The 17,457-nt window shown below is 42.2% G+C and overlaps 2 protein-coding genes across 4 annotated transcripts in view; one reads left to right on the top strand and one right to left on the bottom strand.

Moving 5' to 3' along the window:
- LOC115090536 (dihydrofolate reductase-like) overlaps positions 1-4,234 on the top strand; it is a 66,136-nt gene extending 61,902 nt beyond the window's left edge. The window contains exon 7 of the mRNA XM_029599758.1: positions 4,034-4,234. Within this exon, the coding sequence (XP_029455618.1) occupies positions 4,034-4,088 (55 nt within the window). The 3' untranslated portion in view covers positions 4,089-4,234. The remainder of the gene's footprint in view (positions 1-4,033) is intronic.
- LOC115090535 (cystine/glutamate transporter-like) overlaps positions 1-17,457 on the bottom strand; it is an 89,643-nt gene that overhangs the window by 45,746 nt on the left and 26,440 nt on the right. For all 3 annotated transcript variants that reach the window (XM_029599754.1, XM_029599753.1, XM_029599755.1), the window contains 4 exons: positions 16,225-16,324; positions 15,079-15,123; positions 8,755-8,878; positions 963-1,066 (listed from right to left, as the gene is read on the bottom strand). In XM_029599754.1, coding sequence (XP_029455614.1) covers positions 963-1,066; positions 8,755-8,878; positions 15,079-15,123; positions 16,225-16,324 — 373 coding nt within the window. The remainder of the gene's footprint in view (positions 1-962; positions 1,067-8,754; positions 8,879-15,078; positions 15,124-16,224; positions 16,325-17,457) is intronic.

The following is a 17,457-nucleotide window of genomic DNA, read 5'->3' as shown; positions in this document are numbered from 1 at the left end:
TCCTAACATGTCCCAACATTCTATTTGTTTTTTTCACTTCTGACACGTACTGAGCTGAGGATTTCATTGTCCACAATGACGCCCAGATCCTTTTCCTGGGTAGTAACTTCTAATATGGAGTAACTACAGTGTGAGTTACTTCTAATATGAAAGTAACTACAGTGTGAATTACTTTCTCCCATGTGCATCACTTACCCCTTCCAGGAAAAGAAAAATCTTCCATAAAGTAAAACTTTTGTCAGAATATTTATATCAGAGGAACTCACCAGTTCACCTTTCGCACCTGGGCTAATCACTCACACTATTATAATGCTTCCTCCCCAAACAAGTACTAGTACTGAACTAGTAGAAAACCAAAAGGGTTTTCTCAGTGCTGGAAGTTGGAGTAACTACAGATGGAGTAACATTTTCAGTGCTAGTGTCAATCTTTGGACAGAAGCTAGCGTTCCAATGCCAGGACCAATAATCATGATTTATGCACCGAAAACATGCTTTGCACACACAAATATAATTTATGTGAACAAAAAAAATGTTTTCTATCCTGAAAGCATTTTTGTGCACACAAATCATGTATTGTGCCCACATTTTCCAATCAGCACACTTTTTTTTTAATTTTTTACACCTGCTGTATTAGCATACCATTAGCTTACAGCATCAGGCGTTGAACATTTTTTTAACCTGTGCATTAAGAAACTGTGTGCCAAGTTTCAGTACATAGTTTTAACCAACACCTTATTAGATCAGGCCCTATGTTTGTCCAAGCTTGCTCAGTAGAAGTGCACGCAGCAAGAGCTATTCAAGACATTCATCATTTAACGCCTGCTGTATATAGCCACTGGTCAATGAACTATATTGTTTTTAGTGAAGGCACATGTGCCATGCAGAAAGAACTTTGGGAGATGATGTGGAACAGGGTGGTTTCTGAAGAAACTGTGGATCAGTGAAAGGTTGCTGCTTGTCACCTTGCAGATGCAAAGATTCCTCCATGTAAGGATCCAAAGCAAGACATTGCAACCAGGAGGGGGATGGCAGAGGAAAATCCTTTGAGGGTTTGATCTGCAAAGCTCTAGAATCAAGAAGAAAACACAGTTGTTTCAATTTCTGTTTCCATATGGGGAAATGTATCAACAGTCATTTTCTATCCTTTCTATGCCACATTTTCTACTTCTTGTGACATGTGAAGAATTCGTTGGTTATTAATGAGAGAACATTTATATCATTTATATTTATAACATATCACATAAAGAACAGAAAGAAAAGCCAGCAGAGATAGTGTGTTCCAAAATGCTCTCACTACACACAGATATATACTCTTTAGATAAAATAGATATGTACATTGTACCCATGCCTGGATTCATCATAAACCCTGCTTATGCACATAGAAATGCAATTATATAAACACCGTTCAGGAGGAATTCTGCTCAGCTGCACAATGCAGAATTTGTATAAAATTCCTTTCCCACACAGATTTTTCATTCTTCTGTAGAATTTAAGTGGTCTACCTTGAAGAATGAAAGAGAAAGCAAGACCTGCTGGGATCCTACACACACACACATTACAAGGGCAAGCAAAGTTATTTGGATAATTTAGCCAGATATCTGTACAATTCCGATATTCAGAGTTATGATATCTGGATAAGTCTGGTTGTGCCATACAGCAGATAACTTAGTCTATCCAGAAAACTTTAAACCTACTCAGCTATATTTAAGGGCAGCAGGCCCAATCTCCCAGCTTTTCACCCCCCAAAAATAACTTGAGTGGCATATTCACAGATTGACCGCCTACTTTTGGCTGAGGCCCATCCGATCAAGGCTTCTCAACAGCGGAAGAAGAGGTCCTGCAGCAGAATCACCATGGAACCTAAACCCCAGTGGTCAAAGAAGCTCGAAGCCTGAAGCTAGTGGTGGCTGAAGAGGGAAAGGGCTGCCACAGGGGTGCTGCAGGATGGCTGCCGCTGACCCCATCACACTGCAGCTGAAGGAGGTGTGCAGCATGGCCACAGTGGACCTATCTCATGGCAGCCAAAGATAGAGCAGTTGCAAACCACAAAATGTGATATAGAGGAAAGAGAGAGCTTCTGGGAACCCCATTTCACAATGGCCAAATAAGGAGACAGCCTCCATTTCATAATGACCGAAGGAGAGGACCTCTGTTAACACCATCCAGCAATGGCCAAAAAAGGAGCGGGCCTCCACAGATGCAATCCCAGGCAGCCGAAGGAGTGAGCCACCAGACACCAACCCATGGTGACTGAACAGGCCTGCATCACAGCTACCATGGATTCCATCCTGCAGTGGCCAAAGAAGAAGTGGTTCTGAGAGCCTGTGTGTGTTTGTGAGCCTGAGAGAGCATGAGCGTGTGTGTGTGTGTGTGTGTGAGCCTCAGAGAGCATGAGCCCTGTGTGGTGTGTGGGTGTATGAGCTTGAAAGAGTGAGAGCCTAAGAGAGTGAGAGCCTGTGTATGTGTGAACTTGAGAAAGTGAGAAATTTTGTTTGCGAGCTTGAAAGAGCAAGAACCTGTAGATGTGTCAGCCTGTGTGTGTGTGTGTGTGTGTGTGAACCTGAGAGAGTGACAGCTTAGGTGTGTATGTCTGTCTGATATCCTGGGAAAGCAAGAGCCAATGTGTGTGTGTCTGTGAGCTTGGGACAGTGTGAAAGCTTCAGTGTGTGTGTCTGTAATTAAGAAAGCAAGGGTCTGTGTGCATGTGTATGTTTGAGCCTGAGAGAGCAAGAGCCTATGTGTGTATGTATGTATGTGAGAGAGAAAGCCTGAGAGAGCAGGACACGTGTGTGTGTGTGTGTGTGTGTGTGTGTGTGTGTGTGTGTGTGTGTGTGTGTGAGAGAGAGAGAGAGAGAGAGAGAGAAAGCGAAAGCCTGAGAGAGCAAGAGCCTGTGTGTGTGTGTGTGTATGTGATAGAGAAAGCCTGAAAGATCAAAAATAAAATTTCAGATCTATTAGTAAAAATTTGTAACCTATCATTAAGTGGCTAATGTAACCCCAATACTTAAAAAGGGCTCCAGGAGCAATCCAGGAAACTACAGACCAGTTAGCCTGACTTCAGTGCCAGGAAAAATAGTGGAAAGTGTTCTAAATTTCAAAATCACAGAACATATTAGGGATGTGCAATCGTTTTTGCCAAATTGGAAAATTTCAAAGAAATAGTCCAATTCGGCATGGGTTGGAGAACCCGAATCCTGAGACAGATTTTCTGATCTTCGGGAAAAATGTGTTGTTTGGGTTAGCGTGGGGGGGGGGGGGGGGGGAGGGGCACATTTATTTAAAAAAAACCCAAAAACCAAACCCACCCCAACCCTTCAAATTTAGTTAATTATAAGTCCCGTCCCCCCAAAAAAAACTTGCCTAGCGGGGGGCCCGGGAGTGATCTCTCACTCTCGGGCCGTCGGCTGCCAGTAAACAAAATGGTGCTGGTGGCCCTTTGCCCTTACCATGTGACAGGGGCTACCGGCGCCATTTTGTTTACTGGCAGCTGACAGCCCGAGAGTGGGAGTTGAAGAGTGTACTATACAGACAGGACCCTGAAGCACAGATCCAAAACATGATATGTCAGCACTGATAACATAGAAAAAGGGAAGTAGCTTTTCATGATTTCTATTTGCATTTCCAAAAACCTTAGTGAAAAATCATTTCTGGGCCTATGGTTTTTGATGACTCACAGTGCTATAAAGGTTAACTATTTGTTACCAGGCATGGGTACTATGATGGTCCTTTGATAGATTCTAATACACGTTACAGTGCTGTTTGGAAGAAGGAAGGTACATCAAGTCCTATATTTTTTGTTCATTATTGATGTGGTGCATTTGATTGTACAGACTTATTTTTGTGAATGAAAATTATATCACCATATGTGTTTTTCATATCAGAAAATGAACTGAGCAGTCACTTTACAAAATAACCAAAAGAGAAGCAATATAAGTCTTTTTTCTGATAGTTTTACACGTTTATAAAATACTTTTTAAAACTATTATAAAAGGAAAAATCGTGTGACCCTCCTGGTGTTTTTTTTTAATATTAGATCGAGAAAATGTTACAACAATGCAAACTTCCAAAAGAAAGAGAAAAGACAGTGAGATCTTCACAGAGATGGACCCTATGCACAATGACACAGTAGAGAAAGATTGTGAAAACGTGATTTTTGATGCTTGTACTGATGATAACTGTGTTTCAGAGGGGTTGGTAAATAATAGTATATTAGACTCCTCCAGTAAAATGTACCTGCAAAAAATGAACTGGTGAACTTTGTGCAGTTTGTGAGAAAGTGGAACCATGAATTAGAGAAATTTAACAGCGTGCTTTATTCAGAGGAAATTTGTTTTATTAACATGGAGAGATTAACTTCATTCAGAAATGGCATGATGCTGTGTGACAATCGAGATAAATAACAGAGTTTCACCCAGTTATTATGTGCAGGTCCATTTACATTCTACTGATTTTCATAAATCTATATATTCATAAAACTTAAATCCTCAGGCTCTGGATGTTGAGGATTTCATAGACTTGTTAGTAAACTCCTGCAGAGTTACAGAAAAATACAGATCGATGAAACATTCCATATTGTTGTTCTTGTAATAAGGAACAAGGGAGGAGGTGTACATAGGGTTTTAAAGTCTATTCTATCCAGTCAAACTATACATAAAAAGCACATGTATTTAGTCATAGACTTAAATAACATGTTTGCAGGGTGCCTCATGGTCCTCATGACACCAGTAAAACTCCCAGATACAGAGCTGTTAGACCATGCTAAAAAACTGCTCATAGAGATAAGGTGGTCAGAACTTAAAAAGGTTATGCTAAGTGATTTTTCAAGATTTGAACAGCATTTAGAAGTAAACGTAAGCATCGTGCTTTATACCCGTGGTGGGAAAACATTAAAAGTTATTAAAAGTTATCAGCTACAATATGGGCTGGAGGCAGGGCCAGTGCATGGGTATTAGGTGCCCTAGGTTAAAACTTTACAGCCTGGCACACACAACCTCCCTAATTGACTTCCCCACCAACAGTTTAAATTATGCATTTATAACAATAGATTTTACTTGAAAAAGGACACACTGAGGTAAAAATATAATATGCATGTTATTGTGATAATTACATGCACTGCTGTGTTGCCAACCAAAAACTGCAAAAAAAAAAAAAAAAAGATTTGAAATCCATATGTATTGAGCTTTTGTAAGATGTTGGATGTGGGCGTAGTTCTCCAATACCAAAACAGCACTGACTGCCAGCACTCAGTCTGTGATAACCCTACCTATGAAAAGGCACACTGCAAATATTACAAAAGGCTAAAAAAGACACCAAGACCCCTATCAGAAAAACAAAGCAAGCCAAGCTGCTATAGATCCCTACACAGAAACTACATGTTGGCAGAAAACCTTACCTCAGAACTTGCAGAACACAAACAGACCCTCACCAAATACAGAATAAAGAGTCCATAAAGTATAAACAGAAATGTGCAGACAAAAACTGAACTGTAAATCGCAACAAGCCAGACTCTGGATATGGTACAACAATAGAAAAACAGAAATAGTACCATTCCTCATAAAACTTTGAACAATAAAATCAAGAAATATAAATCATTAATCATAATTGTGAAATCATACTAATAAAATATTTTTAAACAGTTGACAATGGTGACAATGCACAAACTGTCTCCTCGCCCCCACATGTTCTTTCACACACGTACCCTCTCTCTTTCCCACATGCTCTCCCGCACACATGCTGTTATACACACATGCTGTCCCACACACATGTTCTCCATTTGATCATACACAATGCTCTCTACCTGACTTAATCACACACACAAACACATGCTCTCTTCTCCAAATGATCTCACACACATGCTTTCATACAAACACCTTTTCTCTCCCACATACTCTCCTACACACATGCTCTCATACACATGCTCTCTCTCTCTGATCACACGCACACATACTTTCTCTCTAGCTCCCACATGACCATACACGCAAACACACGCTCTCTCCCCCACATAATTACAAACATACTGTCTCTCCACATCACACATACATGCTCTCTCCTACATGGTCATACACACATAAACATGCTCTCTCTTTCCTCCACATGCTTACACACACTCTCATATGCTCACATACACACACACTTACTTTTCTCCCCAGAATATGAAGGCAGTAGAAGCAGCTTCATTTCTCACATCATCTGGAGGTCTCCTCTCCTCATCTGGAGAAGACGTGGCTTCTATTTTGGCTGGGCCCATGCTACTCTTCGGCCATGTGGCCCAGTCCCTGCTTCTCTTTAGCCACAAGGCCCGATCTGCCATTGTTGCTTCTCTCTTCAGCCATGTGGCCCAGCCTGCTGCAGCTCCACTGCTTTTCAGCCATGCAATTTGACCTGCCGCTGGTCCTCTTCTCTTCAGCCACATGGCCCAGTCTGATGCAACTCCACCGCTCATCAGCTGCATGACTCGACCTGCTGCAAATCCTCCTCTCTTCAGCTGCATTGTCCGACTTACCACTGCTCCTCCTCTCTTCAGCCATATGGCCCAGCTTGCCACAGCTCTGCTGCTCTTCAGGTGCATGGCCCAACCTGATGCTGCACCTTTACTGTTCAGCCACATGGCCTGGCCTGCTGCAACTCCAACACTCTTTGGCTGGGAAGGCCGCCTCCTGCTTCTGAATAGTATGGAGTCCTTTTTTTTCTGGCACAGTGGGGCCTGGGAAGAAGGAAGCCCAATTGCTGTGGGTCAGTGCAAGGAGTAGATGGCTTCCTCCAAACCTGTGGCACCCTAGGTGTACTCATAGTTTGCCTAGTACTTCCTCTTGGACCTCCTCAGCATGACAATCAAACCCCCAGCACTTGCTGCAAGCATTTCAGTATCCAACAGGCTTAAGCATCACGGTTTTTAGCACCTGAGGAGCCCCTGCAATGATGGATCCCACCCTCCACCAAAATCAGCAAAACCTTCAACAGGGATACATTTTAAGGACAAGAGGATCAAGGGGTTTCCTGTATAGATAATGTCAGTGTACAACAGATAGGCCTAAATAAAGATTGTATTGTTGTTCTAAAGACTTGGCTTTAAAAAAAAGAAGTTGAATGGTTGTCTAAAATACTGTGTGAGAAATATGAAGCATATGTGGACAAGCAGACAATGTAAGTTGCGTTGTGAACTCTTCACCAATGGTGATAAACACTTGTGTTTTATGGCACCTGTTACGGTTGCCGCTCGCAGGGCCAACCCGCTCGCAGCCCCTCACCGCTGTGCTGCTGCCTTGCCGGTCGAGCCGGTGCCTGACTGCCTTTCCTCCTCCTTGCGGCCGCCATCGTGGCTTCCCTCCACGGTGTGGAGCCACCTCCGCCGTCCACCGCAGGAAGGGCAGCCGGAGTCTTCACTCTTCACAGCATAGATCTCCTGCCAGGGACGCTCCTCTTTGCGGCCCTGGTGCCGCCACTGCTCCACCTCCTCGTGGCAGGAATTCCGCCGACGCCACTGCTCCGCTCCTGCCTGTCCCTGGGCCCTGCTTAGGCGTGCATGCTCCTTTGTTGCCCTGATGTTCCATGTTCCGGCATTCCATGTTCCTGTTGTTCCAGTTCTGGTCCTGATTTTCCTGTCTCTGGCTCTCCGTCCTGCTTCCAGGTTTCCTGCTTGTTCACCTTTCCTGGTGTGCCTCCATCGTGGTCAATGACCAGTCCATCGGGAGCTGTGTAGGGCACTTTGTGGCACATGGTCTGTCTTCACATCTGCAGCGCAAGTTTCTGGAAGCCCTTGCTTTTAATGCCGAGGTCTGTTTCTGAATCCTGAGTCTTGAATTCTGAATCTTGAATCCGTGAATCCTGTTCCCTGCTTCTGACCATGCCCTAGACTCAAGCCAGAACCTGCTCCACTTCAGCGAGGTCCGCAACTAGCCACAGGCGGCTGTGTAGGGCATGCCTCGGTGCAGGCCTCTCCTGAATCTTCATCATGTTTCCAGTTCCAAGTCTCCACTTTCTCGCCTGGAGTCTGCTTCGCTTCTGGCATGGTCCGCGACTAGCCATGGGCGGCTGTGTAGGGCAAGTTGTGATGCAGTACTCACCCTGTACTAGTGCCTGAATCCTGAATCCTAGTCTGAGCCTTCCAAGTTCCTCGAGTCTTCATCTGAGTCTCATGTCTACAGTCTTTTTTGTTTTAAATGTATTGTTCTAATTGAAAAGATATCTTTACACACATCCACGAGACCCATGCCCACTTAGAACTCTTACTTTTCCATACCCTGGACGGTGAGATATCCCTAAGTACCAGCATAGTGAGGGACACTTGCATAGATAAAGAGAAGTTTTGGAAATCTAAGTCCAGATCTGAATGTTCAGGAAATGAATACATGTGTATGGTGCCAGTTTCATTTGAAGATTTTCTGCAGTGAAGTTTTAAGTTAGAGCATCCATCCAGAATGCTCACACTATTTATTCTTGTACCCTCATCTATCCAGCTTACACCCACTGATGCACCATACACATGTATTCCTGAACATTCAGGTCTATCCTCCCCCCAACCCCCGCCATTGGAGAATCCAGTCTTTGCGACTATCTCCAGGTCCTCAACCCCAGGATTGAGTGTGGCAGCCCACCCCCCGCCTTCATGGACACTAACAGAAGAGCTACATTATGAAAATATTTGCTTACTTTAAGGTGGCTAAAAATCCACTTACTGTACCCCAAGTCTTTGAAAATGTACCTGTCTAGGCATAAACCTAGTTGTATGTAAATTATTAATATACTCTGACTCACCATAGCTACAGCTTCTGATTCCAAGACTTCCTCTATTGACAGGATTGTGTGGTAGGAGACATTGGTAAGTATGTACCCAATGGTAACAGTAATCAAGGATATTATCACAGTTATTGGGATGGTCCTACAAAAGAAGAAAACAATTATAGAACTGGAAAGAGTATATTTAGTCATAAACTTGCTTTCCTAATGAGGAGGGCTTGATTTTATTTTATTTTATTTTTTTTATACATTTACAATATAATATCAAGTATTCACTTGAAAGGCAATACATGTATTATTACAGCAAAAACATAAAATAGGAAACATAGAAGAAATGCACCAAGCAACTACTACATATCTATCAAGCCCACAATGAATGATCCAAGATTTACACTATCCATAAAGAAATCATATTATAATAAGAATTAGCAATAATAGATCAGTACATCATATAAGAGGTCAAGTTGCTGCTTCAAGGAGCTCATTAACCAGAGGACAGAGAAGAGCTAAACTAAACTCCAGCTTTATTAGAAAGCAAAGTTCATAATTGAGAAGGTTGAAAAAACAAATAAGAAGCCTCTTGATGCTTAATGAAACATTTGCATGGAAATTTTAATACAAATAATGATCCTAATTCCAGCACTTTGGGCTTTAGTAACAGAAACTGATGTCTTCTCCTCTGGATCTGTCTTGAGAGATCAGGGAATATATGGACTTTATGGTTCAAAAAAAGCTCTGTTCCATGTGTAAAATATTTTTTAAATATCCAATCCTTGCCAGTCTCAAGCAAGAAAGTAACAATCAGAGTTGAAGGTGTTGCCAAATTTTCATCTGACTGTTGCAAAACTGCTGATATATCCATCTTAGGTGTTTCAGTAGGTAATAAAACTTGCATGTTATTACTCTCCAGTGAACTCTTCTTCAGTGAGGGAATAAAATAAATTTTGGAAATTATTGGAAGCATAGCCTCTGGGATTTTTAATATTTCTATTACTAATAGATACCTCCTCAAAATGTCTTTAGGTGAAACAAACGGAACTTTCGGAAAGTTAATGCATCGTAGATTTTTCGCACGCATTTGATTCTCCATGTTCTCTAGTTTAAACTGAAGTAATTGATTTTCCTTAATTAATGCTTGCTGAGTAACAGTGGAACTCTCAAGATTAAATTTAAGGGATTCCAACACCACTTTATGTTCTCCAGCTTCTTTCTCAACTGTCTTTAGGTAAATATCCAAACCCAGGCTCAGCGCACGCAAGGGGGTGCACACTAGTGTAACAGTTGTGGTGCTTATGTCCTAAGGTCTTCCATTTGTAGACTTAAGGGATGCCCAATTTTCTTTCAGCTGTCTGCAATGAAAAAGAGGCTGACTCATCTGAAAGTGGAATTAATCAGGTTTCAGAAAACCTCCCCTTTCTGGCAGCATCCAGAATATCTCCCCCAGCTCCCACAGAGGATTCAGAAAACCAAGAATAGATGGTTTACACTGGGCTCTGGTAGAACAAGACTTGTGACTATATGACACACAAGTTCCCCAACTGTGCACCATTTTGAATATCTACCTACACTCCCACAGAGAAGTCAGATATACAGGATTCAGAAACCCAGGAATAAATGGATTACAGTGGCAGAATAACTGCTACCCTTACATAATACCTTTTCTGCATTGGATAACGAAGAAGCTCCAGGAATGGAAAATTTGGTCTGAAAGGAATGTAGTCACTCAGTGTTTCTAGAAACCATTAAAATTATCAAAGTTTTTAGAAGAAAGCTGCTTCTGCTGGGAGACCCAGTTTGCTGGGTAGACTAGATGGACTATTTGGTCCTTTTCTGCTGTCATTAGTATGTTCAGAGCAAGAGGGATATCATTAGAAACTTTTAAATAAGACTGTGCTGAAGATTCTCAGTCCTCGCGATATTCAAGATGGCAAATGCTGCCTTTTCAATGGACAAATTTGAATCTCCTCCAGTGGCGGATTCAGGGAATAAATGTTTTTAGAGAGTATACCAGTGTTTTTAACTCTTTTAACAGGATTTGATAACATTTTGTGCTGTGCAATCGCTGCTTAATCCCGCGGTAGCAGTCTGAGCAGAGGAAGCCAGTTTGCTGTGACGTGTTTATTTCCACAGGCAGCAAGTTTATTTTTATCTGACAACACAGCACAATTGCTTAGTGCTTGAAAACAGGTTGCTAATTTTTCTTAGCAGAATTATAAATCTTGCTATTTGGATGGACAGTGTTTCAAATTATAAAAGTGCCTTACCTTACTGGTGAGTCCTCTAAACAAAAATGAAACTTACTTTCCTTTGACTGTAGTTAAGGCAAAGTAAAATGTACAAGGAAAGCTCATAGACACTTCTTTCTGTTGGTTTACACCTCACCTTGCTCTACCATACCATCTGTGGTAAGGTAGGGAGATAAAGAACTTAAAGGCTTACTTCACTGCTAATGGATAGGAGCATGGCCCTAGAATCACTGTATTCTTTTCTTTTTTAAAAATTGAAATAATAAATCTGTCTTTCAAATTAGAAATTCTGCTACACCATCAGAAGGTCTTCCAATGGCTGGAGGCAGAGAATACTAGTTTAACCAGTTCCGAACATACAATATGTAGTAGTAGTGGTCATAGTTAAAAAAAAAAAAAAGTCTGAACTCTGCCTCCATTAGCTGGAAGAGGGACAAACCCAAGTATTCTGGACTGTTGTAGCAGAAAGACAAGGAATGGAGTTTTAAAATATCGAGAGAAAATAATTTGAGGAGAGAATGAGTACAGGTCCATGCAAATGCTTGGACAAAAAATGACTGAGGAGGCTCTTGAGGGATTATCTGTGTGGGAATTTCTATAGATTCTCAGTAGAGCTTAAAGCCCTAATAACTAGGAGAGACAAGTCCATTTGGTGCTGACAGCTGACAGCACCCAAATGTAATGGCTATTCTAATTCAGCCTGTTTAGTGATGGAACACGCATACACTTTAAGATTATTTTCTAAAACTGGCTTCATTTGATGCATAAAATAAAGCTTGATGAATGCCTTTATTGAAACCTTTCGAAAGTACAAGGCAATAAAAGCAATATATCATACAACCAAATTGTTAGATATAAAAATGATATATGATAATATATATGACACTCTTTATCAAAAATATAAAACTACAAAAAATACATACAAATTTATATTCAAAGACGTATATTCACAATTAAAAACACCAATATCAACATCACTAAAAATATATACCACACATCATTCACACCCAAATATACCAAACATATATCTAAAAAAGTCACAAACAGGAGATAATTGTTATTGACTTTTTTAGATATATGTTTGGTGTGTTTGGGTGTGATTGATGTGTGGAATATATATTTTTAGTGATGCTGGTTAGTAGCAACCTATATTTTAAAAAGAAATGTATTAGTAGTCAGTGTGTTATGTGCACGAGTGTTACATACCAGACAGTGAGAGTAGGGATTTTCTGAGTTTTAATTTAAAAGATGGGATACTGAATCCCTTCTACTTTGAAAGAAAAATAATTGTCTGGAAATGTTTTAACAGAAGAGAGACTATGTGAAAACACAAGATTATGTAACTCATGGAGGTGGAAAGAAAAACAACAGGATCTGGAAATTCATGGTTCCCATACTTTACTAGAAGACTTCGTATGACTATAGAAATTGCTGCGATGTCCCTATTTAGATCATTGTGCGGTACCACCTTGGGTCAGCCCCTAGATGGCATTAGGTCTCTGCTTAAAACCCTTCAATCCTTTACAGCTCTTCCCAATCTGGAGGGCTGGGGGCTGCTTGCCCGATCCTGTTTAGCGAATCCATTTAAATATTTTGTGTGGGTCATTTTGAGTTAGCTTCAGAGCAGTGGGGAGGTGGTGAGGCCTCCCAGACTCATGATGAACTTTGTTTTGGAAGAGCTTCCTCTCTGTGCACACCCTGCCAGAAAGTTGCCCCCTAATTAATTTGCAGATAGGTAGATTTTTGCCGGATCCCTTTTTTGGGACTCCCGTGAAGGGGCTGAAGACCTGCGAGCCTCACTCTACTCCCTAGGTGAAGCAAGCACCAGTGACAGTAGCCACAGTGTGAGATTTTTGATGTCCAAGATGTATCCTGATTTTTTCTAGACCCAGACGGCTGCTTAAACCTTGCACCCTTTGGAGAAGTCTCCCCCCAGACACAAAGGAGAAGGGCTGAAGACTCATGAGCCCCTGATCTACTGCATAGATGGGGCAAGCACTAGTAATAGTGAAGCAGCAGTGACCGAGAGATTTTTTACAGAACGCAAGTAGTCAGATATTGTTTTGTGGGGAGGTTTTTGACCCACCCCCCTCCCCACAAGAGTTCCAAGTCTGAGATAGTCTGGTTCCCGATTCCTAGGACTTTTCCTGCACGCGAAGTCACTGACACCAAGACTGGGGAGGGTCTTGGAGTTTCCCCATCGGATCTCCACTCTATGAGACCAGGACAGGCTGGATGACCGTGAATAAACCGGACTCAGGTAGGACCTTTTGTGTTTGAGGGGACCCCTCCAATAGGATTCCAATTTGGCCCACTGGGAAAGCTTTGTGCATCTTAAAATCACCATGGGAAGCTTTACCAATGAGAAAGGACACCTATCCAGAAGAGACAAAAAACACCTCAGCTGTAATTCACTTTTATGAAAAAAATGGACTTTAATTTAAATGTTAAAGAATCAGTAAACTTTTCATTTATCACCCAGAGCCTTGTCCTGCCTAGTTTTTCCCAGTATCTCCCCCCACCCCTTGAGATGCAGCTACTTACAACACACAGGGAAGAATACACCGCTGTCTGGACCATAAGCGAGAGCTTCGCCTGGGATAGAGAGTTAAGCATAGGAAAAGTGCTAGCTGGATGCCAACGCCGAAGAGTAAAAATAAGTGTGTGTGCCCTTGGACCTAAACCCTCCAAGCCAGAGTTACAATTGTTTGTTATTTATCTAGTATATTTTCAGAATGGAGATTGGGTCTGTGCCATATTTTGTTTAAATTCTTTAGGATGTCCTTGTATCTTCCTGTTGACTTACGGCTGCAAGCCGAGAGCAGAGGCAAAGGAGCCTCCTATGTATCCCATAGTGCCACTTCCCATTCCTCTTGGTTTCCACTTGACTGTACATGTTTCTATAGAGGACAAAAGGAAAATTCCCCTGTGCAACTGAAAAGGGCAAATAGCATCAGCCTTCGACTGAAGAAAGAGACAGAGGATGATGAAATATGAAAGGGACCGTGGACTCGAGGAAAGGCAAGAGGACAGTGACGTGGATGAGGAATGAAAAGAAACAAAGAGAAAAAGCATAATGAAATGGAGAGGGTGAGTGGGAGACAGACAATTGGTGTGAAAAAGGAATTGGGAAGCAAGATTATAGAAGGAATGAAAGAGGAAAAGGCGGGATCAGGAATGAAATAGAGGAAATGAGAATAGATGGATCAGGAGGGAGAGGAACTGAGAAAGATGGGAGATTAAGAGTGACAGAAGGAAAAGAGATGCTATATGATTTATTTATTTTTATATTCCACCTTTTTCAGCACTTCAAAGTGGATTACATTCAGGTACTTCCCTATCCCCAGAGGGTTTACAATTTAACCCCCTCATTTATCGTATGGTGCGATGCAAATCCAAAAAAGAGGAGGAGTTAGGGGTGGGAGTGGGCTGGGTTACCCAGGTAGAGTGTCCATCAAACTAGGTTGAGAGAAAATTGCACAAATCTCATCTTTGGGTGAGTTTCCTCACTCCGAAGGTCATCAAATCTTCACAAGAGAGCACTGTTCTGTTTGTACGTCTCACTTTGAATGTCAAAGTGGCCCTGCCCCCAACTCCCTACACTAATACCTAAACCTCACCTCGAGTTACTAGGTGCGCCTCCCATAGAGATATAAATACCTATCTAGGTTTAGGGCATTATGGCTAGGTTTGTTTTCGTTTCTCTCTCTCTCTCTTGTAAAACATGGTGCCCCCAGTGGTTGTATGTCGGAAATGGCACTTATCTGAAAGTGCAAAAAAGTTATCGCAATTTGCAGTAACTTAGCTTTTTGCTTAGGTATTACTGCAAATTGAGATAAACTGCCTATTAGCATAAAACACGCCCCTTTTCCTATCGCATGCGAAAATTATAGCATTTTGATAAATATATATATATATATATATATATATATATATATATATATCTTTTTTGACTTCTGTTGAAATGAGGGTGCTCTTTAGTTCTGTTTGCTTGCATATTACTTGGGGACCTGGCCCCCTGAAACACAAAATGTTAGCTCCATTTCTGGATCTTTTACTGATAGAGATATACTGAACTGGTTTTCAACAGACTCACCTTTCAGGGTTTACAACCTCCTCTGTCACAAAGTTTATATAGAACCTGAAAAAAGAAATGGGAGAATTCTAGGCCTGGAGCTGTGGACCAAAGAATCTTAAACATTAGCATACAGAAAAAAAAGAAGGGGTGGTCAGCAGCAGAACGAGAGGGATGCGGAGTGGTGCTGGTCAGTGGGGGGATGTGTGTGCGGAGGTGGGTTAAATCTTAGGGGGCAGGGAGAGAAGCAGGATCAGTTGCAGCAGATTGGTGGATGTCAAGGGCAAGAGGGATGGCAAGTGGTAGAATAGGTGGGTTGTAAGAGGCATCAGAAAGGAGATGGACTCAGAAAGGCTCCAAAATGTGAGGCGGGAAGAGGAATGGTAGGGAGGACGTCCACTCATTCTGAGCTGCCCATCTCCATTCTTAAATCAGCTACGCTGCAAATCTGCACATACTCAGTTTTTGGGCAGACGGGATGGACCATTTAGTCCTTTTCTGCCATCATTACTATGTTGCGTTTTGTTTTTTTTCCTTTTTAGGCAATTCTCAGAGCTCAGGACTATGCCTTCAGAATCTTAAAAACGCATTTTGGGGGTAATTTTGTAACTGCTTGCATAGGTGCAAAGTCCACGGGTATCTTTTATCTGCAGACCTTTCACTAATTTTCAAAGTGAAATTATGTGAGTCCTTTCACTTTGAAAATTAGCTAGGAAAATCTACTCTCACTCTAATTTGTGGGGTTAATTTTCCCCAAGAAAAAAAAACACATGCATGTTTTCAAAAATTTAAAAGAATGCAGGTAATTGCAAATCCCTCCCCAGCTCCATCCCAGGAATGTCTTCTCACTGTGGGTAAAGCTAGGTGGCATTATGCACACAAATTACCCTTACATCTGGAGAGCAGTTTTTTAAAAGACTATTTCCATGGGTAAGGCAATGCTTTACCCATGGAAACGACTTTTAAAATTGTGCCCCCTCCAGCCCCCTCCCCCCATTAGCATTCTGGATATATTAATTCGTCACTGGATAAGATCTGAGCTTTTAAAGGATAGCCTACACAGAATTACAGTTTATTTCATTAGCATTATGGGTCCTGATGTCGTCTATCTCCAATAAGTATATAGTAAAGATGCAACCAGAGTGGCCACAGGATGCAATAACTTACCAGCCACCATAGGCAAACATTCCTGAATAGAATGCCAATGGGAGATTGTCTAGATCCATCTTGCTGGTGTCGAAAGCATTCTGGAAATTTTCAAAGTGGCCTAATCAGAAGAGTAGGAAATACAGAGAAGAAGGTTTATGCACACCGCCACTCTTTATTGGTAAAATGCCAAGCTACACACAGCTGCAAGTTTACTTAACAAAATCAAGAATTCAGTAATTGTAGGAATTAGAAACCATATCACCAGGTTGTACAATAGCTTTCCAAAACTGGCACAATACCAAGGGCTAAGGAGAAGAAGGTTGTTTATGGCTCCTATCTTGGGAACACCACTCTTGGAGTGGCACAGGATGGCAGGACAAAGCTAAAGTCATCTAACTAGCCCCTCCCCCTCAGGTTGAGCCCTTGGGGTCTGGAGGCCAACAGGTCTCTGTGGTGACAGGCCAACATGGTAAGTCTGGAGCAAGGCTAGACAGGAACAGAGTACAGGTAAGGTTGGTACACAGGCTTATACAGGAACCACATGCAAGTAAGCCTGGAACAGAGGCCTGGATAGGAACAGCATGCAGGTAAGGCTGGAACTGAGACAGATTGAAACAGACTAAGACAGGACAGGGCGAGACAAGAACAAGATAGAATACGGAATATACAGGCCTGAAGGGACTAGACAAGGTAAGGCCCCAAGGGGTGAGGCAAGGCCTAGATAGGCCACAGAGCAAGGCAAAGAGTAAGAAATCCCTTAGGGCACAAGGCAAAGAGCAGAAAGGCTGGATGGCCACAAAGCAACATAAGGAGCAAGAAGGCCTGGAGGCCACAAGGCAAGGTTAGGATAGACCTGGGTTGGCCACAAGGCAAGAGGTGCCGGGGCAAGGAGCCAAGAGAGACTCGATGTGGAAGCATCCTGGGTTTGGTAAGGCAGGGTTATGTAGGGCTAGAGTCTGGGTGTGGTGCAGGCAAGGGAAGGAACTTGGCAAGGCAGGTGACCAAGCTCACTGAGGGCTCCTGGAAGCTTGGAGGCTGTATCACAGGCTGAGCTCGATGAGTCATGAAGAGCTGATGGGGACAGCATGGGATGAAGCTTTGAGGAGATCTGTGCTGGCGGGTAGGTGTCAAAGTCAGGGTACAATGAGGCTATGGAGCAGGTGAAATTGTAACAGTACCCCCCATTAAGTGCCGCGCCTCCTGGGTCCCATTTTCTATGGGGTTATAGTTGGCTAGATAAGTTGAGGCTTA

This window comes from Rhinatrema bivittatum, chromosome 4, assembly GCF_901001135.1.
Source record: "Rhinatrema bivittatum chromosome 4, aRhiBiv1.1, whole genome shotgun sequence".
Lineage (NCBI taxonomy): Eukaryota > Metazoa > Chordata > Amphibia > Gymnophiona > Rhinatrematidae > Rhinatrema > Rhinatrema bivittatum.
The sequence above is the reverse complement of the archived record's forward strand: the minus strand, read 5'-3'. Positions and strand labels throughout refer to the sequence as shown.